The 25,364-nt window shown below is 52.1% G+C and overlaps 1 protein-coding gene and 1 pseudogene across 3 annotated transcripts in view; one reads left to right on the forward strand and one right to left on the reverse strand.

Moving 5' to 3' along the window:
- Positions 1-361: 361 nt before the first annotated feature.
- Positions 362-15,365, reverse strand: LOC125085581 (60S ribosomal protein L9-like; annotated as a pseudogene).
- Positions 15,366-16,741: 1,376 nt separating this feature from the next.
- ADORA1 (adenosine A1 receptor) overlaps positions 16,742-25,364 on the forward strand; it is a 31,303-nt gene continuing 22,680 nt past the window's right edge. The window contains exons 1-2 of one of the 3 annotated variants that reach the window (XM_047704956.1): positions 16,742-16,967; positions 17,836-18,233. In XM_047704956.1, coding sequence (XP_047560912.1) covers positions 17,893-18,233 — 341 coding nt within the window. In that variant the 5' untranslated portion in view covers positions 16,742-16,967; positions 17,836-17,892. Of the gene's footprint in view, positions 16,968-17,129; positions 17,483-17,835; positions 18,234-25,364 lie in introns of those variants that run through there. The other 2 variants (XM_047704955.1, XM_047704957.1) reach the window with 2 other exon arrangements.

The following is a 25,364-nucleotide window of genomic DNA, read 5'->3' on the forward strand; positions in this document are numbered from 1 at the left end:
GGGCTCTAGGTTTATAGGTTTATGCTGGGAGTGCAGCCCCTCATTAGACTCCTCACCTTGGACAAGCCCTCCAGTGCGCTGTGAGTTTGTGAAAGTTGAACCTCATTGTAAATGCTGATGTCAGTGTGAGATTCTCGCTGGCTTCTGCTTTCATGGCTTGAGGCTTCCAAATTCATCTTTCATTCTCTTCCAGTCAATTCATGCATTTAAAAAGTGGTGTTTTTATTTGTTGGTTTGGTTTGTTTTGCTTTAAGAAAAAGCCCCAAGTCAATATGGCTTTCAATGCATCTTTAAAATACCACAAATAAGTTTGAAAAGTTGTCTGGCATTTTGCTGTTTCTGTAGCTGGACAACCTGGATCTTATTCATGAGCCTGCTCAGAAATATAGATACCATCCTGAAACGTTCTGATATCCTTGTTTTTAACTGTTGTAGTTTGCTGAACCAAAATAGCTGAGTTTGACACAAGTTCAATGTCATTTCCTTCAAGAATTAACTCAGATTTCTGGGCTTGAGATACTGAACAAGCAACACCTGGCCTCATCCAAACCCTGTGGATCTATTTGTCACCCAAGAAATTTCAGATTTTAACCAGGGAACCATTCTCCTGAGTAACGACGTTGACAGGGAAGTGAGCATACCCAGACCTCAGCTTGTAATGGAAGCCCAGTGTAATGCCCTTGATCGTGTTCTGTACATGACTACAGAGAGTATGGATGGTAGCCAGTTCTTTTCTAGGTCCCACCATTTGAAGGAAGAAACTTCTTCTTTTTCTTTCCAGGGAGACTGCGTTCTACAGTGATGTGATTGAAGATTCTTTGCAGGGCTCCTCTGGGGCCCATCAGAGTAACAGCACATCAGAGTGATGTCAACATGTTCTGGAATGTCGGCAGTCTATGGCTGAAAACGGTCTTCATTCTCGCAGTCGATGAGGCAGAGTCAAAAGAAGTTTTCAGTGGTTTTATCTTTTATTTTTAGTTGCCTTTAGTGAGACAATCAATCAGTAAACTCCTCTGCTATATTTGGGCTCCTCTGAAGCCCACCAGTTTTAAGAAATTAATACCAATAGTGAAGATAGCTGAACAAATGTATGGATTTTTAACAGCCACACAAAAGCAGTACAAAACCGAATTAACATAGTTGATACACAAGTGCACTCCTGTGCACCTGTCCTAGATGTGGGTCAGTTTGGAGAATATCAGTGAAGTCCATGTGGATAGGTGTTTAACGAAGGGAGTGGTGGAGTGTCCTTCGGTCAGGTATGTGTCAACATAGACCCTGGGTATACATCGCTAGTGACTGTTCTCAGTGTTAGTCTCAGTTGTTTTATGGAAAGAAGGAAATGGGCCCAAACATCACCTAGAGTTAGACCACACAACAGATGCATTATTCAGTGCATTCTTAAATTCTAGGAAGAGTAAGTCCTCTTGACTTAGTTGACTTTGGCATAGTTGACTTTCAGCGTAGAAGTTCCCTGGAGATGAAGCCCCATTGGTAGGGCTTACGCCCCATGGTTCGGATCCATCCTCAGGTTTATGAAAAGTGGCCAAGAGCACTTAGGGCATATTGCCAGGGTCAGAATCCAGGTGCCCCCACTTAAAAGGTTTTGCTTCTCAACCTCTCTGTGTCTCTGTTTTACTACCGGGAAGTAAGACTAATACTAGAAACTACCCCACAGATTTGTTGTACAGCGTGTATGAATAAGTGCACATAGGACACCAAGAATAGTGCTGGGAATATATAAACACTCAGCAGATGTTAACTTTAAAAATGTAAAACAAAAAACAAAACAAAACAAAAAAACAAACAAACAAAAAAAAAAACCCACCCCAAAACCAGAAACTTGGAGCAAAACTCATACTTAGCAAAATCCAAGAATTTCTCCTAAAAGGTGATGTCACCCCCATCAGAGAGCGCTGCGTTTCTTTACCATTGGTGGTTTCACTGCACTCAGAGTAGTCAAGCAATAAGAAAGGAAAGCAGATGCCAGTGGTCAGTCACTTAGTCTGTGGGTCCAGCTGAAGTTCCACGCAAGCATCTCCTCCATCTAATGCATCAGCAGTGTTTTACTTTCAAGATGGGAGTGTTTACAAGTCTTGTCACATCAGTGAGAAGTGAGCCACCTGACATCTGATGAGTTAGTTGGGTCCTTCAAAGCCTTTTAATTCCTCGTGGCAGGAAAGCAGTTCAATAAATCTTTCTGACAACTTTCCATGATGTCATCACTCAACAGCATCAACATAAACAATGTCTCCATACTCCGCTTTATCTTCTTCCAAATTTCCAATAAACCAGCAAAAGCCCACAAAGAGAGAAAATTCAGTTTTGGTGACTTGCTCTGTGGAGTCATGTAATGAATGTGATTTTTGCCAAGTGCATGGTCCATACTCAAAAAAATGATGTCATGCCAACTCCTGCCAATGGGACTAAACTGCCGAGACCCTTCTGCGGCCATCTTTGCTTTTGTATGTGGGAGCCCTGTCTATCTGCAGTGAGCTCTGGTGCATGCTTATAGCCACACTCTTTTTAACAACCTCTTCTTGGGAGGTTGAGGTCTGGTTTTGTCAGAAATCTCTGGTGGACTGCCTTTTGGGACCAGGGGGCCAAAGTGTTTCCCTGGTCTCATGGAGAGAGCCGAGCCTGGTAAGTGTGGGTCTTGCTTTGAGTTTCTGCACTTTTTGCTTGTTTTCTTTAAGTTAGCATTTGTTGGGCACTTACTCTGCCAGGAACTATTCTAGGTGCTTGCCATTGGATTCATTCAACTGGGAAGGCAATAGGAAGCCTAAGCCACATTTGGCTCTTCTCAATGGGGTAGGGGCAAAGCAAGAGAGGTCCAAGTTACAACCATTATCTGCCTGCAGACACACCTTTGCCCTGCACTTTCTGATGGCCCCACTGTTCACCCAACATCTGAGGCGGGGACCTAGAAAGACCTCCCTCCCTTCCCACATCCCATCTGCTCTTGGCCCCTCATGGTCTCTCCCTCATTGGCTTACCTTTATTACAGCACTTTTCACACTGATCTGGAACCATCTATCTCCCTGTCCATCTTTCCGTCTGAGGACAGAGATTGTCTTCCATCTCTGAATGCTTGATGCCATAGCAGACCCTCAAAATATGTTCATTGCATAAACAAATACTGTTCTATCATTTCTACATAAGAATTTCTCGGGTTAACCATTCTGTCCCCATCCCATTAACCACCCCAGTTGAGGGTCCTGCTTTTTCCCATCAGAACTCTTAAAGTAACCTCCCAACTGATGTTCCTTCTCTCCACTTTGGCTTACCACCCACTTTCCTCATCCTCTCAAGAGGCATTAAACACTGCAGTGCTTCTTTTTGCCCTTGAATAATTCAAGGTCTCATCACGTGCCTCTGTTTCTCCTGAGTCTTATGTTTGACTATGCCAAATGGGAGTGTGTGTGCGATGTGTGTGTGTGTGGGTTTCAGTGCCTTTGCTCATGTGCCTTCTACCTAGGATGCTAGCCCCTTTTCTCTGCCTGCTAATCTCCTGCTCATCCTTTGAGACCCAGCTTGTGAGGGCTTCTGGGACTCTAGAGCTTCCAGCTTCACAAGATTAGATCTCTGGTTGAGCATTTGTTGATTGTCATTGCTTATAGATCAATGTCCCCCTTCCTACCTACTAGACTCTGATCCCCTTAAGATCCTGAGCTTGGTGGGGGGGTACCTGGGTGGCTCAGATGGTTAAATGTCTGCCTGTGGCTTAGGTCATGATCTCCAGGTCCTGGGATTGAGCCCCATGTCAGGCTCCCAGCTCAGCGACGAGTTTGCTTCTCCCTCTCCCTCTGGTGCTCCCCCTGCTTGTGCATACTCTCTCTCTTTCTCTGTCTCTGTCTCTGTATCTCTCTCCAGTGAATAAATAAAATTTTGCAAAAAAAAAAAAAAAGATCCTGAGCTTGGTATCTCTACCTCTTTGGTAAGCTTTAAAAAGATAATGGAGGAGGAGCAGGAGGGAGGTGTACATCTTCTGTGTACGGTGAAAACTGCTTTCAGCCCAAAGGCCCTGCAGGAAGAGCCCAAGTGGACACCGTGGCTCACATGGCTGTGAAGATGGTCCAACCCCCAGAACATGGACTTTTACTCCAGCTTCCCCGCCTCATCTCTCCATCTATGCCCTCCTCCTTCCCTCTCTTCTTCTTTTCTTTTATTCATTTTCCTTCCCTTCCTTCTTCCTGTTGCTATTTAGCATTAATCCTATGTTGCACAAAACAATATTATGGCAATGGTAATGGGAATAAGTGATAATAATAGCATACCCACAATTCTGCTACTGAAACAAATCTGATTGTTTTCATTTGTCTAGATTCCCTTCCAATCTTTGTATGCCCACATCATTTTCAGAGTTGTAATCATAATGCAGTTTTAATTTTGTAGTCTACTTTTTAACTTAATATCAGAAGCATTTTCCATGCTCCTACATAGTCTTCATAATTATCATTTTAATGGCTGCATAATATTCCGTAGAATAGATATGCCAAGTTTTACTTAACTGTTTCCTTTCTGCTGGACAGCTCCAGTTTTTCCCTGTGGCAGAGTGCTGTCATACCCAGGATCTTTTACTTCTCTTTCTTGTTCCTCCCTGTTCACTCTCCTTCACTTTCTCTCTCTTCACTCTATCTTGTGTCTCCTTCTATCTCCTTGACCATAGCTGTTTCCTAGAACACTAATTTGCCTCCAAGTTTATATGGAGGTCATCTTAGAGGGACCCAGGATTTTGAAAAAAAAAAAAATTACTATGAATTGGTTATAAAATGCTCTTGAGGTTACTTTTGCTATTTTTGTACCCTTAAAACAGTGTTAATGGTTAACCTTCTTGCCCCCAAGGGGTAAGAACACAGGACTGGCAGGACTATGAGAGAAGGCTCAAGCCTATGACAGGGACTCAGTGTTTGTAAGGGAAGGAAAAGAGAGACGACCTGAATGTCTATCGATAGGGAAACAGCTAAGGAAACTATGATGTGTCTATGCTCAGAATATTATATATCATTTAAAGGGATTAATAGGGGCACCTGGGTAGCTCAGTTGGTTAAGTGTTTGCCTTTGGCTCAGGTCATGATCCCAGGGCCCTGGGATTGAGCCCCACATCCCCCACCCTTGCTCAGCTGCTTCTCCCTCTGCCTGCCACTCCCCCTGCTTGTGCTCTCAAGTGAGCTCTTTCTCTCTCAATAAATAAATAAAATCTTAAAAAAATAAGGATATTGTTGTAGATCTGTATGTACCAGCTTAGGTAGATAAGACTTATTTTTTTTTTCAAGTGAATTTAGTTGCAGAATATTTCTAGTTACAACTTACATAAAAAAATAACAGCAAAACCCAAACCCACATGATAGTACCTTGTATTTTCTATGGCTACATACAGCTAGGCTGTTACCAGCCTAGCTGGTACCAGTGATCACCTCTCTGTTTAGGAGAAAAAGTGTGGATTTGGGGGGACCAATCGAAGGGAATGGAGCCTGAACTACAGTGGTTTCATTTTTGTTTTAATCAAGGAAAATGCATTCACGTATTGCTTGTGTAACAAAAAATTAATTAAATGAATTAAATGTTGCCCCTGTTGTGTCTTTCTGCTTGCATTGTACACTGACCAGCCCAGATTCAGGCGCTGTCTGTGAAGAAACGAAACGTTAATAAGAGAATGCTGCTAAATATGCAAATGTTCTTTTGGGAGGAGGGGGCTTGTTGCCCCCACACCCCGCCCTGCTGGTATGTAGGCTGTTTCAGACAATACTGGTGGAGCCGGGTGGGGAAGCTCTTCCATCCAGGAGATGAGGATGCCACTGATTCAGTCCCTGCCTCTCAGCCAGTTCTCCCCACCCCCATCCTGGCAGGTGGAAGCTGAGGGTTTTGAAGTGTAGTCTCTTGTGCTGAATCCTGGATGGAGGACAACAGATGGGGCCACACAGCCTTGCTGCTCAGACCGAGGGGAACAGGTGGAGGCTCTGCTGGCGATTCATGAGTGGTGCAGGCAGGCGGAGTGCCCAGCTCAAGGCCGGTGACAGCTGGGCAGCACGTGGGCTGGAGAGGGAGCAGGGGCACAGGGGTGCGCTGGGGTGGGTGGGTTCAGCCATGGAGAGGAGGCATGAGAGGGCAGAGGGTAAGGGAGGGAAAGAGGGAGAATTCCTCTCGCCCACCCCCGCCCAGCCCACCAGGGAGATTGGGGCGGGACGGAGATCAGAGGTCCCAGGCTGACCTGAAAGGCTTCGGGAGCAGCAGGAGAAGTGGACATGGTGAGGGAGTAGAGGGTTCCTTTTCTGCCCCTTCGCCTTCCTCCCCCATCCCCAGCTGTCCTCTACCTAGCCCTAAACCCGAGGCATTTGGACCATTCCAGCAGCTGTGCCAGGCCTTTGGCTGGGTCAGGGCCCGGGCAGGGGAGGGAAGCAGCTGCCACCCCTCCCCTTGCAGACCAGGGGGAGGAGCGCAAGGAGGTGACCAGGTTGGGAAGTCATGAACACATGAGAGGACAGTCCACACTTTTATGCCCAAAACTCCCATCTGCCTACTGCACCCATCACCCCATCTCTCTTTAGTTAAGTGAAGAATAGGAAAGGTAAGGTACGAGAACTATGAATATAGTGATAATTATCAGTAGCATTTACAGAACACTTACTGTATGCACAGGGCTATTGATTTCATAATTTATCCCCGTATCCTTCCAACAGCCCACTATGAAAGTATAGTAACTTCCATTTTACAGGTGAGAAAACTGAGGCTTCTTGGTTAAGTAACGTTCTCGAAGTCAGACACTAAGAAGGGACAGAAGTGAGATTTGATGTCATATTTGTTTGACACAAGAGACCAAAGCCATAACCTTTGAGGAGAACTGATTGAACAAAGCGCTCACGGAGAGCCAGCAGTCCCCCCATTTCCAGAAACAGCAAGAACTGGATGGGCCTAAATTAGCCTTTTTCATTGTCAGAACAGAGTAGTTAGATGAGATAGGGTGGAAGGTAAAGGAAACTAGAAAATCCTTTTCTCGGGGGTTTTTCTGCAATAGGACAATCTCATCCCTTTGGGCTGGTTTAGGACACCTGGCCTGGAGAAAAGGGAACCAAGCACTTTGGGCGGGGCATCATGAGACAGGCGTCTCCCCATTCCCTCTGCGTGGGCAGAATTGCTGGCTTGCCTAGACCCCAGGCCCCTTGGTCTTATCTTAGAGCTTTCTGTCTGAGCAAGACAGAGCCATGGAGCCGGTGGGGTGGGGGTGGGGGGGTGGGGGGGGGGGTGGGGGGGTGGGGGGGAGGGTCGGTTGCGTTGGGGTGGGGCACGGACTGTGTCTCCCTCTGGCCTGGCGCGCTCTGCCCGTGGTACATCCCACCTGACGTGACGCCTGGCGCAGCGCACCTGCGACTTGCCCTAGCCTGAGCCCAGGTACGGCTTCTTGTCCCAGCCTCAGGAATTCGGCACAGAGCGGGCTGGGTAGAGCGAGAAGTGCGGGAGCCGGGGCAGCCCAGGGCAGCTCCTCGCTCCACGCCCAGACTCCCGTCCGGCCAGCAGGGGGAGCCCGAGGCCCAAGCAACAGCCCCGAGCGGGGCGGTTTCTTTTGGCTCGGTTGCTATGGGTCAACGGATCCACCCACCACGCTGAGTCTTAGTTTCTTGGTCTGAGAAATGGGAAAATAATTCTACTTAATTCATCAGCAATGCGGTGGGAGTTAAATGAGTTTTAGACAATAAAGTGTTGCTAGACTCTCTTCCTGATCTCTTTGTTATTCTGGACATTCAGCATTCAGTAAATGTTTCTTGAGCTCTGCTAGGCACTAGAAACCCATTTTCAGTCCTGGATGAAGCCTGTCTAACTTGTGGGCCGCGGACAGAGGTTACAATGGAAAATCTTGGCAACGGGAGGGCTCCTCTGTGCCTCCCCTGCCCCTGACCAGATAGAGTGGATGGCTCCCACAGAGTGGCGGGCATTCCAGCAAGCTCCTGTTTATTCCTCTGGCCTGGAATTTGGGGCTTTGGGGTGGGCCCCCAGAAGATGCAGGGAGACCAGGCCACAGTCCACCCCTCCACCCTGGCTTTAGGAAAATGCACTTACTGCAAAGAGCTTTCCCACACGACCCAGGGCTCTCTGGTGACAGAGCCTTGGGCTCAGGGCAGAAAGGCAAGGCAGACGTGAATGGAATAATCCCCGAGCAGCATTCACAGTTCTGCTTAAAATCAGGGTGAGATGAGCTGAGAGAATGGGCTGAAGCCAGGATCTGTGGCCAAGCCTGAGATTTTTCAAAGGTCTCTTGTCTGTTCTTTTCCCAAGAATGTGGCCCCATTTGGATGCTGCTGTGCGACGACGGAGTCAGTGCCTAGTGGTTGGACTCCGGGCTCCCATCCCTGCTGGGCGGGGCTTCTATCAGCCGATGGATCTCTGTGGAAGCCTGTGTGTGGGCGGGCTTTCCAGCTCTTTCCTTCCAAGAAGGTTCAGCTTCGGTCTGCCCTGCCCTCCCCCACCCCCAGGACACGGTCCCCAAAGCACCTGATAAGGAATTCAGCGTGACAAGTTGACTGTTCACACTGGTTATGCTGCTTTTCAAATTCCAGATATTTTGTTCCCTTGGGGGATGTGTTGCAAAGAACCATGGACCCTGAATGGGAGACCTGTTTCAATATTAGCCTTTGGTAGTCTCAGGCCTCCCTCTGAGCCTCTATGTTTTACCCTGTGAAAGGGAATCATGAGAGCTTCTGCAGCAGGCAGCAGGACGATACCTCGGATAGATGGGACAAAGGTCCAGGCATGTGGTCCGGCCCCTCTTTCTGTCTGTATCTTCCCAAAACAAGTGAGAACACATGTTCACACAGAAACTCATACAGGAATTTCCTAGTGGCATTGTTTATAATAACCTCAAAGTGGATACCACCCAGATGTCCACCCACCGATGAGTGGGTCAACACAGTGTTGTACAGACATGCGCTGGAATATTCCTCAGTCCTCAAAAAGAATGCAGTACTGACACATGTACTACACAGGTGAATGCTGAAGACCTTAGGCCAACTGAAAGGAGCCAGCCACAGAGGACTGCATGTATGGTTCCATTCATACGAAGGCTCCAGAAGAGGAAAACCCACAGAGACTGTGAGATTAGTAACTGCCTGGATCTGTGTAGGAGAGGATAGGGGTTGGGCAGCAAATGCTAATGAGTGCAAGGTTTTGTTTTGTTTTGTTTTGTTTTTTGAGGGTGACGAAAGTGTTCTCAAATTAAACGATGGTGACGGCTGCACAATTCTGTAATTATGCTGAAACATCATTGAGTTGTACACTTTAAATGGGGGAAATTTATGATAGGTAAGTTAGGGATCAATAAAACTGCTTTTAAAAATGCAACTGGGTGTCCTGAATTTAATCTAGAAACTCTTCTTCTGCCCCTCCTTCTCTCTTTCCCCCAATCTTTCTGGCCCTCTTCTCGTTCTCAGAACATACAGAAGGTTAACAGGCATACTTCTCTTTCTTGAGGGGCAGGGGAACAGTTGGATGTGCAGGAAGGACTAGGAAAGCATCAGGGAATCCGGAATCTACCCTGCCTGACCTACAACAGAAGCCACAGGAGCACCCCTGCCTCGATTTCCCCTTCTGCTCAGTGTGAGGACAGGAAGCTGGGGATCCATGCCCTTGCATCCGGAGATGATGTCTGGGGAGTCCAGGAAGGTGGGGAACGTGGCAGGATGGGGTGGGCTGTGCGGAGAGCTCTAATGAGTCTGGTACATGGTAAAGCCGACTCGGGGTCTTCCCGGCAGTGGCGGGGTATAGGGGGAGGGCACAGAGGTACGTCTTTGGCTGCAGTCCCGGCCAGAGAAACCAAGAAATCCATGGCTGGCGCCCTGTGGTCTGGGGTCAGGTGTGGGGCCAGGCCATGGGCTGCCCTGTGAGGAGTTGCTGGTGTCTGGAGAAGGCTGAGTCTTTAATTGGTGCACAGCCTGACAGGGCAAACCACTGGCCGCGTGTCTTGTGTGGGGGGTGGGAGTGGGGTGGGGAGTGGGGGAGAGACGGTCTGGGGCAGAAGGCCCAGGGGCCTGCCCTCAACACTCAGTGTGGTGGGAGAGAGGGGCTTGGAGATGGTGGAGATGTACCTCCAGGTCTGTGAGCATCCAGAGCTCCGTGCCCAGCCAGTTGTCATTAACCACTTAGGATACTTGACAAGTGGGGTCTGTTCTCGGTTCCTCTTCCCTCTGATTCATCTCTTCCTTGCCCCTGCTTCGCTCCCTCAGGCTGTGCGCATGCTCAGATCTCCCGCCTAAAACCAACCTCTTTTTGACCCCACTTTCCTGCAGCTAACAGTCCATCTTTTATTCTCCTCCCTGCCACTCTCTTTCAAAGCCTTGTCTGCACCCGCGGCACCCCTTTCCTACCTGCTCCAGCGCTAACTCTGGAGATAGTGCTTCTCCCCCCACTCCTCCCCCCTCTTGTCACTAAATCCTATCACTTCCCCCTCAGATCCTTCACGGCTGCTCTCCAGGTCCGAACCACTCAGCACCGTTCCTCCCGAAACACCTGCTACCCTGCTCCTCCCTCTGGCTGTTCTTCCCCGTGCGGTGCCGTGGGCACAGCCAGCTTCTTTCCAATTTTTCTTCCGCAGGCTCCCCCTGAGCGACCTCCTCTCTCCCAGAGCTCTGACTGCCATCTTGATGGAGACGACCCAGCTGGAGCTCTGACCGTCTCCTGGGTCATGTCCCCAAGCCTGCACGCCCTTGCGCCTGGATGTCCCCTTAAGCACATCCCACGCAACCTGTCCCCCTCCCCCCACCCCCGGCTCCTGAAAGCTGCCTCTCCTGCTTCCTGTCCATCTCGAAGTCTCCAGCACTCCCCAGGAGCCCCAGCTAGAAATCCAAGTCATCGCTCTCCACTCTCCCCGGCTGCTCTGCGTCACTGGCCAAGGAGCCTGGGAGTCCCATGTGACATCTCTCTTGTTCATTTTCTCTGCTCCCACAGCTTCCTCTTAGGTCTGGCTTTTAATCTTCTTTGGCCAAGACAGGTCTTCCTGTTGTACCTCTCCCTCCTGCAATCCACTCCACACTGGGCCGCCGAACGGTCTTCCCAAAGCATCTTTCAGATCCTTTCGCCTCCTGCTCAAAAATGCCTGGAGGCTTCCCATCACTAATAGCGCAGGTCCTGATATCTGTCTAGTGATTTACACCCTGAAAGGCACTTTTGAACAAATAAAACAGGTAATGTAATTATTCCTCTTTTATGGAAAGAAGGACCAAGGCTTAGAGGGGCTCGGTGAGTGGTTGGGGTTCACCCAGTGCTGCGGGGGAGGGTGTGTGTGTGAGACTGGGGCTGAGGCCTTCTGGATTCAACTGGGTGCACGGCCCATGCGAGTCTTCTCAGCCTCCCCCAGGAGGCCACCAGCAGCATGGCCCTCAGCTATCACCCTGCTGCCCAGCCTGAGGTCAGCACCCTAGCCACCGCCCTGGTCTTGCTCAGAAACGCCGCCTCCATGCCAAGCACTTCTCCCCAAACTCATAGCACCCGGCTCCTCCTCCAAGGCCCCCAGGCTGGGCTGGCCCAGTGAGCTCTCTGCCTTCTCTGTGGCATCTGGAACATACCCCCTGGAGCTCTAGCTAATTCTGAGTAGACTTGACGCTAGTCCTGTCCTCTGGGTGCCACACTCTGAGCTCTTGGACAGCACCTTGGAACAGTGTCATCTTCATTGTAGGTCCCTAATAAAGACTAGTTGTGCAAGCTGATGAATGGATGAGGCCGCTGGAGAGTCTCTTCTCCAGGAACCCCTCCCAGACCAATGGGTTCAGTGATTCCAGTCACCCCCCGACCCTCACTCGTCCTTCCAGGAGTAAAACACACCACATCTGGGTCAGTCCCAGCTCTGCCATGTGGCTTCCGTTGAACCTCACCTGGCTTCAGTTGACAGTGGCTTTGCTACCTGCCATTAAGTGGGATGCTCTATATGGGACATAATGCATGTCTTTATAAACAGTGGCTGTGTACCTGGCGCACCTTTATTCTCATGGAAGTATGTATCCATTCGATGCTGGTTCTGCCTGGTGTGCTAGCAGTACCTCCTCCCCCCGGTGAACTGGGGAGGCTGTGAACACCAACCAGGGTTTGAAGGGCTGGTGCTCAAGGGGTTCCCTGAGTGATCCATGGGGCCGGGGGCTGGGGTAGGGCTCATTTCTGGATGTCTCCCTCTGGCACCAGGCTCAGCCCCATCTCATGGGTGGGTTTGACCAAGTTTATTGCCCCTCTGGGTCTCAGTTTCCTTATCTATACAACGAACATGTTGGGTTGAACTTCAGATTTTCAAGTTTTTTAAAGCCCCAGAGCCCATTAAATCTTATATTCAAATAAAATCTCACACCAGGAAGCCACCTGTAGGATCAGTCAGAGCACAGATCCTCTAACTGAAGTATGGGTGGCTTTGCGAGCCTCCAAGAACTGACCCTCTTTCCCAGCCTTGGAGGGCCTCTGCCAAGCCCTGAAGGGTCCTCAGCTCCCAGTGCTACTCGCCCACCCCACGCCACTGGTGAGAGGGCTGCCAGCCACTCTTCTGGGCCTGGCATTTTAAGCTCGTTTTCATCCCTGTTGAAATTCAGCAAGACTGGGGCGGGGAGGGCATGGGGAGGAAAGACCCAGGCTGGAAAAACATCCTGATCCTCCCAGGAGGGATGGATATTGCTCAAACCAGTGTTCCCCACCTGATTGGAGCTTTCTGGAAATCATGGGGGAGACTTCAGTTTTCTTATCTCTCTATCCCCAGGGCTTAGCTCACTTTCTGATACAAAAGAGGGGTGCAATAAATGTTTGTTGAATAGGGTAAAAGAATGAATGAATGAACAAAGGAACAACGAGGCTGACAAAGACATGAAAGTGACATCCTCCTTCAGGAACAGCTCTGCGCTGTCTGGAGGAACTTGGACTAACTAGCCCTGACCCAACCCATGCATCCCCTGCCCTCACGAGCACACAGGCACGCCGGGGGTTCTCATGCCGCACTGAAGCTCCTTCCCCAGCATCTCCCCAGCAGGAGCCTCTGACCTGGGAAAGGGAAGAAGAGATGAGGAGGCAGAGAGACCTACATTCCAAATCTGAAGAGGGAGGGAACTTGGGGGAAGTCATCACAAGCCTTGGAGGTGGGCTCCCCAGGGGACAGGCCAGGGGCTTCCCAGCCATCCAGAAATCCTTCCCCTCCAACCTGCCCGCCCTGGTGCCCTCCTCCTCCCCCCTTTCCTTGTGCACATACCGCCCGGAACAATGTTGAGAAACACCAGAGGGACCAAAATAACCTCCCGCCTGCTGGAAAGGGAAAAGAGACAAATCTTAAAACCTCATCCAGTCCTCCAGGCTTCTCTGGGGGCCTTGCTGGCCTTGCTACCCCATCCTTGCTACCCTGCCCCCTCCCCGGGAATGGCTTCCCTCCTTGGATAGGCCCTTCCCTGTCTAGTTTGGAGAATTCTAGGAAGGGGGGCATGGAAGTTTGCCTCTCAGGAGCGCTACACTTCAGCCCTCCCTCTTCTCTCTACACCCCTGCGTCAGCACAGAGACTGCAGGGGTGAGGGGCCTGGAGAAGCCCAGGATAGGGTGGAAGGAAAGAAGGAGGATCAAGAGGTAAAGGGGAAAGGGGAGGAATGTAGGCCCTGGGAGCATTTAGACTCATTGTGATATTATCTTACTCCCAGAGCCACATGCTAGATAGAAGCTTTTCATTGGGTCCCCTTAGGGGCCCCCTAACTGGTCCTTGTGGGATTCAGCACAACTAGCTGCACCGAGCAATTTCTAGAATTTTATACTCCCCTACTCCTTCCACTGCCGACACTACCCCACCTGCCTGGTGCTGCCTACTTGCCTTACGGATAAAATTTCTGTGCTAGCCACTCTCCATAAATCAGCTCACAAAGCCCTCGCAATTGCGGTGAGGTGGTATTTATATGCCCATTTTATGGATGAGAAAACCAAGACTCAGCTGTTCAAGTCAGGGGAAAGCATGGAGGGTCATGTGTCTGCAGAGCACTAGTAGACCCTGGTATGGGGAGGATCGTCCCGTCTGGGGGTCCCGGACATACTTCAAAAGCCAGAGAGTTTTTGGCTCAATGTAAATTCTGGATATCTTGTTCTACGTGTTGCGCCTACGCTTTCCGACACTGTCGTTTTCCCACTATAGACCTCCAACATCCTCCTTCCCCTGCCACCAAACTCTCTTCTTCTCAGTCCTGGAATCTGCTCCAGATGGAGTAGCAAGGACTCACAGTGTTTCTAGGTGGAAGGCCCAGCACCCATGGTCTCCATCTTGGCCACCTTTCCCACCTTCGAATGGACTAACCAGCTTTTGGAGCTGGAGAGGATGAAAGATGTCTGTTGTCTAAGCTGGCCAATGGGTAAACGGAAGCCAAAGGAGGAAACGTGATTTGCCTGGACCGCCCATCCAGTGAGTGGCAGAGTAAGGCCTAGAAGTCAGCTTTCAGCTCTTCTGACTCTTAATTAAGTGCTCTTTTCACGTCACCAAATGGCTCTGATGTCCAGGAGTGCTGTGTTTGCCATAGACATTCCCACACTCCCTCCTGCCCAGAAGACTCTGAGGAGATAGCGTGTTTTTTTCCCAGAACAACTCTCTGGGATGGACCCTGACTGGGCCAGCTCTGTTCTCAAACAGGCCAGTCTAATCCCCCAGGAGTCCTGGCCCCAGGAACAGGCAGAGGTTGAGGGAGGGAGGGAGGGAGGGAGGGAGGGAGAGAAAGAGGAAAGAAGGGAAGAGGATTTTGGTTCATTTTACCCAGAACTGAAGAAAAACAAATGATCTACAGGTATTACACAAACATAGCCACTATATATCAGCCACCCACAGTACGAAGAATAGGGAGTGGGCTCAGGTGCCCTCCAGAACAGAAGATGCTGGAAGGTTGGATAGGGTGATGCAATCCCCTCCCCGCTCCCCCGCCCCCTCCCCAGGCTGGACCTGCCTGGGTCTTGGCGGGGGCAGAGGTTTTCTATCAGCTACATGAGTGAAAATCAGGGGGCTGAGTGAAAATTTAAAAAAAAAGCCTTGATCCCAAAAGAACTTGGGTCAAGACAAGGGTTCAAGGCAGGGGGACAGATGCACAGGTTGGCATGTTCACGTGGCATGGGGAGTAAGCAGAATGTCGGGATGTCATTGGGAGTGTTGAGGAAGTCTGCAGAGGACTCGGAGGGAAAGGAAGGGAAAAGAAAGTGGGCACTACCCCCTTTCTCCAGCTGGGCTCTGGGGAAGGACTGCGATTTGGCTGCCCGAGGCACAGATTCCTTGCTCCCGCTGAAGGCAGAAAAGGAAGTGATCTTTCCCCAAGCTCAGTTTCTTCCACTTCCCCCAGAAAGACTCAACCTGCCCTTACCTCCTCCTCCTGGCTGCTCAGCTTCCTGTCCCAGCCCATCCCCACTGTGCTTTAGCCAGACCGCCCCCCTCCACAGAAGCCTTATGCTCACCCTCCTCTGGGCAGAACTTTTTTCTGGCGATCCGGAGACCCAACAAGGGGGCAGTGCCCACAGGGGCCGGGGTGTTGGCCGGGTGGCACTGATTTTCTTTCCTGACAACCCGACTCTCTTTGTCCTCCCAAGCCCTTTTCCAATATCCACGAACAAGGATTTCTTAGGTCAGAGTCTCGGCAAGACACAGTGTTCTGGGTGAGGGTCTGCCCCCAGGTGGCCCTCGGTGGGTCCCAGTCGTCCACCTAAACTGTAACTGTACCAGGAGGCAGCCAAGGGAGGGATCAGGATGGGGCACAGTGTGGAGAGCACTGTGTCAGGAGTCAGGAGTCGGGAGCCTGGTTTCTGACTCTGACCCCCCTTGGGATTTTGCTGTGCGATCTGGCGGAAGTCCCCTCCTTCCCCGAGTCTGCTTCTTTTTTTTTTTTTTTTAAAGATTTTATTTATTTATTTGACAGACAGAGATTACAAGTAGGCAGAGAGGCCGGCAGAGAGAGGGGGGAAGCAGGCTCCCCACTGATCAGAGAGCCCGATGCGGGGCTCGATCCCAGGACTCTGGGATCATGACCTGAGCCGAAGGCAGAGGCTTTAACCCACTGAGCCACCCAGGTGCCCCCCCCCCGAGTCTGCTTCTTTATCTATAACATGAGGGGATTGGACTGGATACCTTTTGGCTTAGGTATTGTGCCACGAAGAGGGAGGAGGAGGAGGAAAGAAAAGGGGCACAAGAGGGAGTGACAGTGGCAGAGATCATCTTAGGAAGAGAGGTCACTCCTCTCAGTCCCAGTGCCCTCATTTGTAAAATGGACATTGCTAATATGTGAATAAGCAGTTCTGAAAGATAGAGGAGAAAGGAATATAATGACTCAGGACAGAGCCTACAAAGTAATGTGCTCTGGAAGGATGTTAGTTTCTGAGAATGAATAGGCAGGGGCTGGCTTCATGGGAGAGCAGGGTTTCAGCAGTGAGGGGTAGGACCGTGTGGTGGGGGGTGCGGGGGTTGCTTCTAGCTGACGGCTGGGAGGGGGTCCTGGTGGGGGGAACCCTGCAGGTGAGAGGCCAGGCCGCCGGCTACAGGGGTTCCCTGCGGCCAGACCGGGGCTCCGGGCATCTCGCATTGAGAAGCGAGCCACTGAACACACGGAGGCTTCCCGTCTGTCCACTCCTGAGGCTGGATTCACACACCAGACCCTGCGAAAAGCTCACATTTTCCCAGCTTTTCTCACCCAGAATCACTTCCTTTGTTTAGAGGAGGGGGTGGGGGAGGAGACGGAGGGCGAGGAGGGAGGGGCCCGCGGGTGCTGCCGCCGCCCCCTCCCCCTCCCGGTGTGCGGAGCCGGGTTGTCACTCAGCTCCCGAGCCGGGGGCGACGGAGGCGCCGGCGCCCGAGTGGAGTCCCAGCCAGCGACCATCCCCCTGGACCTGACAGGCTGGCCCTGGATCGCGCACGCATCCCCGGAGCGGGCGGCTGCCGAAGGCGTCGAGCGGGGAGGGCGCTCGGACACAGCCGTTCAGGTGGCTCGGAGCTCTGCCAGCCCTGGTGACCTTGGGTAAGTCTGTGCCTCGCCCCCGTGGCTCCCCAATGGGGATGCAGGAGAGGGCCGAGAGGGGCGACCAGAACGCCCTTTGGGGCAGGAGCGGGGAAGAGTCGCTGGCCTGGGAGGGTCCCTGCAGCGGGACCCGGCGGCTGCTGAGAGGTGGGCGCCAGCCGCGGCTGGGGTGGGTGGCGCCAGGCACGTGTGCGCGCCGGCGGGCAAAGGGGCGTCTGCGCCGCGATCTGCGGCTGGGCTCGGTCCTCCAGCCCCGCGCCTGCCAGCCCCGTCCCAGGTGCGACATCGGGGTGCTACCTCTTTAAAAGCGCCCGGGGCTGAGCCTCCGCCACACCATGTGATTGCTTGAAAGGCCGGGCTGGGAGAGCTGCGGCGGGAGCCCGAGGACGATGAGCCGCCGCGCGGTGCCTGGAGCCCAGCCCTGCCCCGCGCGGCCCCGCAGCATTGCGCGCCGCCAGGTGCCCAGAACTTTGGGCACCGCCTCCGGGACCCCCTGGTGGCCAGCGGGCGGGATGGTGAGCTCCTTGCGGCCTCTTCTGGGGGCTGGGTGGGCAGAGCCAGGCACAGGGACCCCCGTGGGGGGGGGCGTGTGCCGGCAGGGAGCTGCCTCACACCTGATAAAAAAAGCTAATGGAGGAGTGAGCACTGCTATTTTAAGTTTTTGAATGGAACCTCTGGGGATGATAAAGGGAGGGGACAAAGATTAGGCAGAGAAAGGGCCAGGGAGGGTTCCCTCCAGCCTGGGCAGGCACTCTATGTATATGCCAATTGGGGTAACACTCCAGAGGACAGCGGAGTTTCTTAGCTGCCGGGGCTCCCCCTGCCGCTCCCAGGCAGGCCTCCCCACCCTAGGCTTCTGTGACCACAGGTGCCTGCCTCCTGACCTTTGGTGCCTGGCTGCTGATGTGCCTGGCCTGCGTCTGCCATGCCGCCCTCCATCTCGGCCTTCCAGGCCGCCTACATTGGCATCGAGGTGCTCATCGCCCTGGTCTCTGTGCCCGGGAACGTGCTGGTGATCTGGGCAGTGAAGGTGAACCAGGCTCTGCGGGATGCCACCTTCTGCTTCATCGTCTCGCTGGCGGTGGCTGATGTGGCAGTGGGCGCTCTGGTCATCCCACTCGCCATCCTCATCAACATTGGGCCACGGACTTACTTCCATACCTGCCTCATGGTCGCCTGCCCTGTCCTCATCCTCACCCAGAGCTCCATCCTGGCCCTGTTGGCAATCGCCGTGGACCGCTACCTCCGCGTCAAGATCCCCCTCCGGTGAGTCCAGAGCCGCTGAAGGGACCTGCGGCGCCCCACCCTGGACCCCAGGCTGGGTGGCTTGAGAGAGGATAAAAGGTAGAGCAGAAGACCCCATGGAAGCCAGAGAATCCCTGGGCCATTGTGCCCCAGCCCTCACTCTGCCTTCCTGTCCCCTCTACGTGCCAGGCTGAGCCTCAGTGGAAGTGGGGGTGGGGAGGGGGCTGAGTAGCGGGAGGAATGGGAACCTGGGAGTGCCCAGGACCCCAGAGCTGAAGCTGCTGCGGCTTCTCCTGAGCTGCTTCTCCTGGCCAGGGAAGCCCAGGCTGCCTGCCCAGCCTGGAGTTGGGGATTGGAGGGAGCCACCAAGACGGTCACAGTGAGCACCGGATGGGAATAAACCAAGCTCCCATGTGGGGATGGGGAAGGGTCCAAGCAGATGGCTAGAGTGGGGTGAAGGTGTCAGGATGGTGGCCTTCCAGGGACAGGAGAGCTGCTTCTCCAGCTAGAGACCCCGGCAGGCTTCCTGAACACACTCTTTAGCTCTCGTGTTTTCTGGCTCTGCGGCAGTCAGCTCCACCCTCCTCGGCTGTCCCGTGGAAGCCTAGCGGTCTGATCACCTCTGCCCAACTTCCACTCACGGGATCTCGGTTGCAAGCAGGAGCGGGGAGAGATGCTGGTGCCTGGTCTTGAAGCCGCCATTCTGTGGCTAAGCTATGTGTGACTTTGCCGGTCACTGCTGAAGAGCTGACGCTGGGTCCAGGCAGTGCCAGGGTGGGTGGCCTGAGAGTGGCGGTCCTCAGGCAGGCGTCCCGTCCACGCTGGGGCCTGCCAGGCCACAATCTCGTCACCAGGCAGTGCCTGGGCTACCAAGTGCCAGTGAATGCCTGGGCTCACGGCCAGTCTCTTGCCAGCTCCGCTGGGACACTCTCGGGAGGCCCGTTGGTCACCAACAGATTCCCTTTCTACCGGGTCTGGTCTGGTCACCAACAGATTCCCTTTCTACTGGGGAGCTCCGGCCAGCTCTGGCACCTGCCATCCCCAGAGTAGCTTCCATAGCTGGGACATGGGGCCTCTGGCCTCACTTGGCAACTTGCCCAGGCAGGCCTAGGCACCCACATTTCTCCCGGGTGTGTTACATTTGTGCACGTTTACCTTTTCAGAGCTTTTCTTCATGCACCATTTTTCCCCCTATCCTCCTCATGAGCCTCTAAGGGAGGTGGAGTAGGAGCTGGTAAAGGAGAAACTTTGGAAAGACCCAGGGGGTCTCCCGAAGCCGGGTGGGAGCACAGCCTAGATTTCACTGCCCACCTTCCTTCCTGACTCTCCCTGGCCCCGTGCCGATATGATATGCCAGTCCCCATGCCCTGCGTACCACCCTCACAGCCTCCACGTTCCCAGGGGAGGTGGGTGAAACTGCTGCTCGGGGGACAGGGGGAGGTAGAGAAGGAAGCCTTATAGCCGCCCGTGGGCGCGGCTGTAGAGGTGCCTTCCTGCTGCCATTCGTCCCAGGCCGGTCCCAGGCCGTGGCTGGGCTGTGCAGAGGAAACCAGTCTCAGCCCATTAGGGCCGCCTGGGCCTCCCAGCCGGGCCATTCTAGCAAAGTGTTGCCACATTAGGAAACTCACTCAGATATGCAGATGTAGGAGGGCTGCTCGCTGTTTGCTGAGCGGGTGCCAAGGTGAACCCAAGGCCTGATCCTGATGTGACAGAGGTCACAGGCCTGCAGAATGTGCCCGACTCGCCCTGTGGGAGTGGGGGTGGCTGAGGCGGCAGGACTGCAGGCTCGGTCTTCCAGGGCGCAGCTGTGGTTGCTCCTTGCTCCAGCCTCCAGGAGCTGGGAGTCTTGGGGAGTTGCCTTTTGAAGGCCAAGGCAGGGGGGTGCCTGAGACAGAGGATACAGGTCTGGGCTCAAATCCTTGCTATGAGTTCCTAGCTGTGTGCCCTTGGGGAGGCCACTTTTTTACCTTGTGAAGCTTCAATTTCCTCATCTACAAAAGGGAACATTAGTAAGAATGCCTTCTTCGGGCACCTGGGTGGCACAGTTGGTGAAGTATCTGCCTTTGGCTCAGGTCGTGATCACAGGGTCCTAGGATCGAGCCCCCGCATTGCCCATTTCTCCCTCTTTCCTGTTTGTGCTCGCTCATTAATAAATAAATAAAATCCTTAAAAATATAAAATGATAAACATCATTTAAAAAATAGTAGTACCTTCTTCCTAAAATGATGGGAAGAAGATAATAAATTCCTATATATAAACACTTAGCACGATATGATGCACTTAGTGTTACCTGCAAGCCATAAGTGGTATGTTTATGTGTGTAGCTTTATTAACCTTATTAACATCTGGCTCAAAGTGGGTGTGAACAAGCCAGCCCGGGCGCTGCACCCCATGCACACTTGCGCTCTCCTGCAGCCACGCACATGCCCTCCCACCAACATGTGCATGCACACACATGCACACGCACACCGCATTTCCAGGGAGGTTTCAAAATACTGCTATGTTATATTTATACATGTCTCTTCCTCCTTGGTGGCTTGTCAGTGTGTTCAAGGCAGTGACCTGAGCAGCCAGTGCATGTTGTCCATTTCTGCAAATTCTCCAGAATGCCTAGCTCAGTGCCTGGCACAAGGCAGACACTCAGTAAATGTCGATTGAGTTGGATGAGTTTTCAGAGCTAACTGGCTTGAGCCTCCATCAGGCCTTCCTGATGTCTGATCTCTAACCTTCTTGCTGGGAACTAGACCTCCCCTGCATTCTCCTTCAGGGATCTGACCATAGCTGCCCCGACAGCTCAGGCCGTTCCTTCAGAGCCACACCCCAGCACTGCCTGGGAGGTCCTGCTGCTGGAAAGGAGTCCCCTCAGGGAGGAAAGGCGGCTGGGGTCTAGCTCCTAAGGCCAGGATCCTGGAGCCTGGGTTGATGGGCTGGGCCACTCCAGACCATGCCCCGTCCCCGTCCCCGTCCCCGTCCCCGTCCCCCTACGAGAGGAAGAGGATGAGTTCGAGTCAGCAGTCTGCTGGGCCTGGGAGAATATCTCTCAGCCGAAGGTCCCCCTGCACTGGGCTTGCTGCTCTGACAAGCCAGGCGGAGGCAGATGCCGTGGACACTGGGGAGTACTAGTGCCTGAGCACAGGGGAGGCATCTGTGGGGTGGCTTGGTGACAGAAGTGAGCCTGGGCCCCTCACCAAGCAAAGTGTGGTTTGGTCAGCCAACCACAAATTTTATTTCATTCCATTTGGCACAACGCCAAGAGAGAAAAAAGCTTCACATCACATAGTATGATCGAGTTACTAAAAAAAAAAAAAAAAAAAAAAAAAAGAGCGAGCTCAAATTGTTGATTCATCAATAACGTGTGGTCATTTACATGTGTTTTGTATCTTATTTGCATAGCACCTCTGCATGCCTGATAATCCAAACCCTGTTCCCCCAGAGCTCCTACTTCTAGGGAATCTCCAGTGTTCATCCACCACCCCTCACCCTGAATTTCTTTGGCGGCCCTCTGACTCCAGGGGGCTGGTTATGGGCTGGGGTGCCAACAGGGGGCTCCCCGACCAAAGCCCTGTCTGGGAAGGAGCCCTGAGCCAGGGCTGTCTCCGGCCAGAGAGGCTGGGGTGGTGTGAAAGGGTGGTAGGCTTCTGGGAGTCAGAAAACCTTGAGTTTGAGCCTTGCTCTGTTACTACCTAGCTGTGCATTCTTGGCTAAAATACTCAACCTCTCTGAGCCCCACCCTCACCTCACCCGTTAGGTGATGGGACTAGATCTGAGGCCTCTGAGCGTCCTTTTAACTCTAACTCTATGGTTCTTCCTTATTGTGACTCGGGCTGGTGTGGTGCTGAGACCATGGGAGGGGTGTGTTGGGTTGTATTTTCTAGTTCCCAGGGGTTCTGAGTCAGGCACAATGCTACGTGTTTTTGTTTATTTGTTTTTTACATGGTTCATCGTATTTAGTGTTCTGGCCTCTCACTCGCAGACAGCATTGCTATCCCCATTCAGTAGACATTTTTGTAGATACACTGAATTCTGAGGGCCAGGGGAGTTCAGTGATTTGCCCAGACAAACATCTTGTCAGGAGCAGAGACAGGATTTGAATCTGGGCTTGTCTAACAGACGTCTCTGAGCAGTGAGCCCGCAGGTATCTTGAATCGGACCCACAAAGCTGTGGGATTTATGGAGGAGTTTCCTCAAGGCTGCCAGTGGGGTGATTTTTCTCCTCTGATCTTTGCCAGTGGACTCTGCACTCGGCTCGGCCGTGCTGGGTACCTCCCTCTCAGACTTCCTCACCTTCCCTCCAGTGGGCAGTGGAGCCCCAGGCTGGCCTACCTCTGTCCATAGCTGGAGGCCTGCCCAACTGGGCTGCTGACCCCGGAGAGCCCAGGAGAAAGTGCTGGAGGCCAGCATGCTGGAGCAGGGGAGAAATCTGGTAGATTAGGACCCGTTTGCTGTTAGGAATCAAGTCAGCCTTTCCCACAGTGGTGAGCCTGGGTCTTTTTTGATAACCAGAGTGTCTCCTGTGCCTGTACTCCAGGAGTTAGCACTGCTTGGAAGCAGGGGAATGGTCACAATGCCTTCTAGAGAAGCCTTTGACCAAGGGTCATGGGGTAGAATCTTGGAGGCCGTGCCCTGACACTTGATATTTATTTCTCAGCATGAATGGAATCCATGCTCATGGTGAAAATGTTGAGAAATGTAGGGAAGAAGAAAGATGGTAAAGTCACCAGTAATTCTACCACCTACAGATAACTAGTGTTAACATTTTGGTGTTCCAGAAAATTTTTCCACATGTACCTCTCTATATATCTGTATCTCTAAATATATATATATGTATATGTGTATATATATATATATATATATATATATATATATATATATGTATATATATATATATAAATATATAGATAGATAGATAGATAGATAAAAATATAATTTTTACATGGTGGAGAGCACGTGTGGCTCTCTATCCCACTTTATTTACTTACTGTATTATAAGTATTTCTCTATGTCAATAAGAGCTGTTTTGTAAGAATTTTATGAGGGTAAAATATTGGATTGTCCCTTCATTCATCTTGTAGGTCTCAGCTAACACAGTCCCTCCTCCGGGAGGATGTCTCTGACCCCCTCTCCCCCTGGACCGGGCCAGTCTCCTCTGTTAGGTACTCAGGCTGCCTCTACTTCTCCCCAGTTGCTCATGGTCTAGGTGGTTTTCCTGAGCTTGCTAAACAGCAAGAGGACCAGGACCCCATCTGTGTATGTATCCCCTGTGCCTGGCCCAGAGTAGGCATGCCAGACACTTGTTTTGAGTAAATGAATTTTACGTTTTATTTATTCATTCTTACATTTTTGGCCGTTTGGATTGTTACTGATTTTGTATTATTGCAATTAACTCTGCAAGGGTGCTCACAGTTTACATCGTTTGTGCGGTCAGGGCCAAGTCCAGAGCCCTGGGTGTGGGTCAGGAATTTTAAATGGGGTTAAATATTTCCCGTCTTTACTCCACCTCTCCCCACTCCTCTGGCCCAACTCCACGGACACTGCGGATCCCCAGAATGTGTCTGGTACTCCTCTGCCCATTTGCTCTTCCGGGCTAGGCAGGGCAGGACTGGCGGGCCCGGCCTCCTTCTCATTGCCTCGTCTCTATTCCTGGAGGCCTAGACATCCTGTTTCTTTGCCTCTCGGTGAGGAGAGCAGTCCTCTGGGGAGAGGTTCGGAACGTGGCGCTTCCTAGTTGGCCCCATTTGGCAGGGTGGGCACAGAGCAGAGAGGAAGGAGGACGGAGAGTTCCTTGGGCTACGTGAATTACCTCTTCAGCCTCAGCCTCCTTACTCCAGCCCAGAGGAGGCTGCCAGCTGCTGTGGAACAAAGAAGGGGCTGGTGGGTCGTGGTGGGATGGGGGAGGAAGAGGATGCAGCGGTGGGGGGGGAGGGTGGGCCTTGGCACTCATGCGCCCTTGGAGATACCGGCTTGGAGGTGGGCAGGGAGGTGGAGGCAGCTGGCAAAGGCCTTCCCTGAGCCCAGAGAAGAGGAGAAGAGGCACCTTCTCCTGCGTCGCTCCTCAACTTGGGGGTTTTACCCCTAGTAGAGGCAGAAGGTCAGAGAGATGGTGACTTCCACAGACCTACTTCATAAACTGACATTGAGCCCCTGCTGTGTCCCAGGCACTTTGCAGGCCTTGCACCTGCAGACACAAAGATGAGCGGGCTGGTCCTGTCTCTTCTCCATCTGGAGGCTCTTAGCCACTGTCGACATTGTGGATTCCTGCAGGGCAAGGTGGCCGAGGACCAACTCCCAACCTGCCTTTGGTGGGACTGGGAGTGTCAGGAGAGACTCCGTTGAGAAGGTGCCATCTGAGCAGAACCTTAGAGGAGAGGGGCTATGCCGGGAAGCCATCAAACATTCACGCAGAGGAAATACTTAGAGCAAAGGTCCTAGGGAAGGAATGTACCTGAAGGGTTTGGGGACTGGCAAGGAGGTCTGTGCAGCTGTGGTGGAGTGAGAAAGCTGGAGAATTGTTCAAGACAGGACTGGAGAGATAATGACCTCCTCCTGGCTTGGGGCCTGCTGGAAGGACACTGGCTTTTATTCTGAGGGAGATGGGAGCCATTGCAGGGTTTAGAGCAAAGGAGCCACATGATTTGACTTAGGTTTTAAAGGCTTCTTCTACTGCTGTGTTGAGAAGGCACTGTAGGGGAAAGCAGGGGTCTCATTAATATGTGCAGTAATGGCTTGAGGGAAGAGGGAAGTGGCCTGAATCAGAATGGTGCCCAGCGGGTGGTGAAAAGTGGTTCATTCTGGCTGTGCATTTTCAAATTTTACTTTTTATTGAGTTAAAATGTTTATATAGTGAAATGCTTAAGTCTTAAGCATATACCTTGATACACTCTTGCATGTAGGTGTAACCAGCGCCCCATCAGTATTTGCAACTTTTTCAGCACTCCGGAAGGTTCCCTTGGGTCCCTCCCATATCCTCGGAAAGGTCACCGCTATTCTGACCTTCATCCCCCTGGACTCATTTTGCCTGATCTTGAACTTCTACAAAGGGAATCCAGTAGTATGTTCTCTTTTGTGCCTGGCTTCTGAAGCTTAAAATTACATCTGAGATTCATCCCTGTTATTGAACGAAACAGTAGGACTTTTTCTGTTGTTTGTTGGATG

The sequence above is a fragment of the Lutra lutra genome, chromosome 15, assembly GCF_902655055.1.
Source record: "Lutra lutra chromosome 15, mLutLut1.2, whole genome shotgun sequence".
Lineage (NCBI taxonomy): Eukaryota > Metazoa > Chordata > Mammalia > Carnivora > Mustelidae > Lutra > Lutra lutra.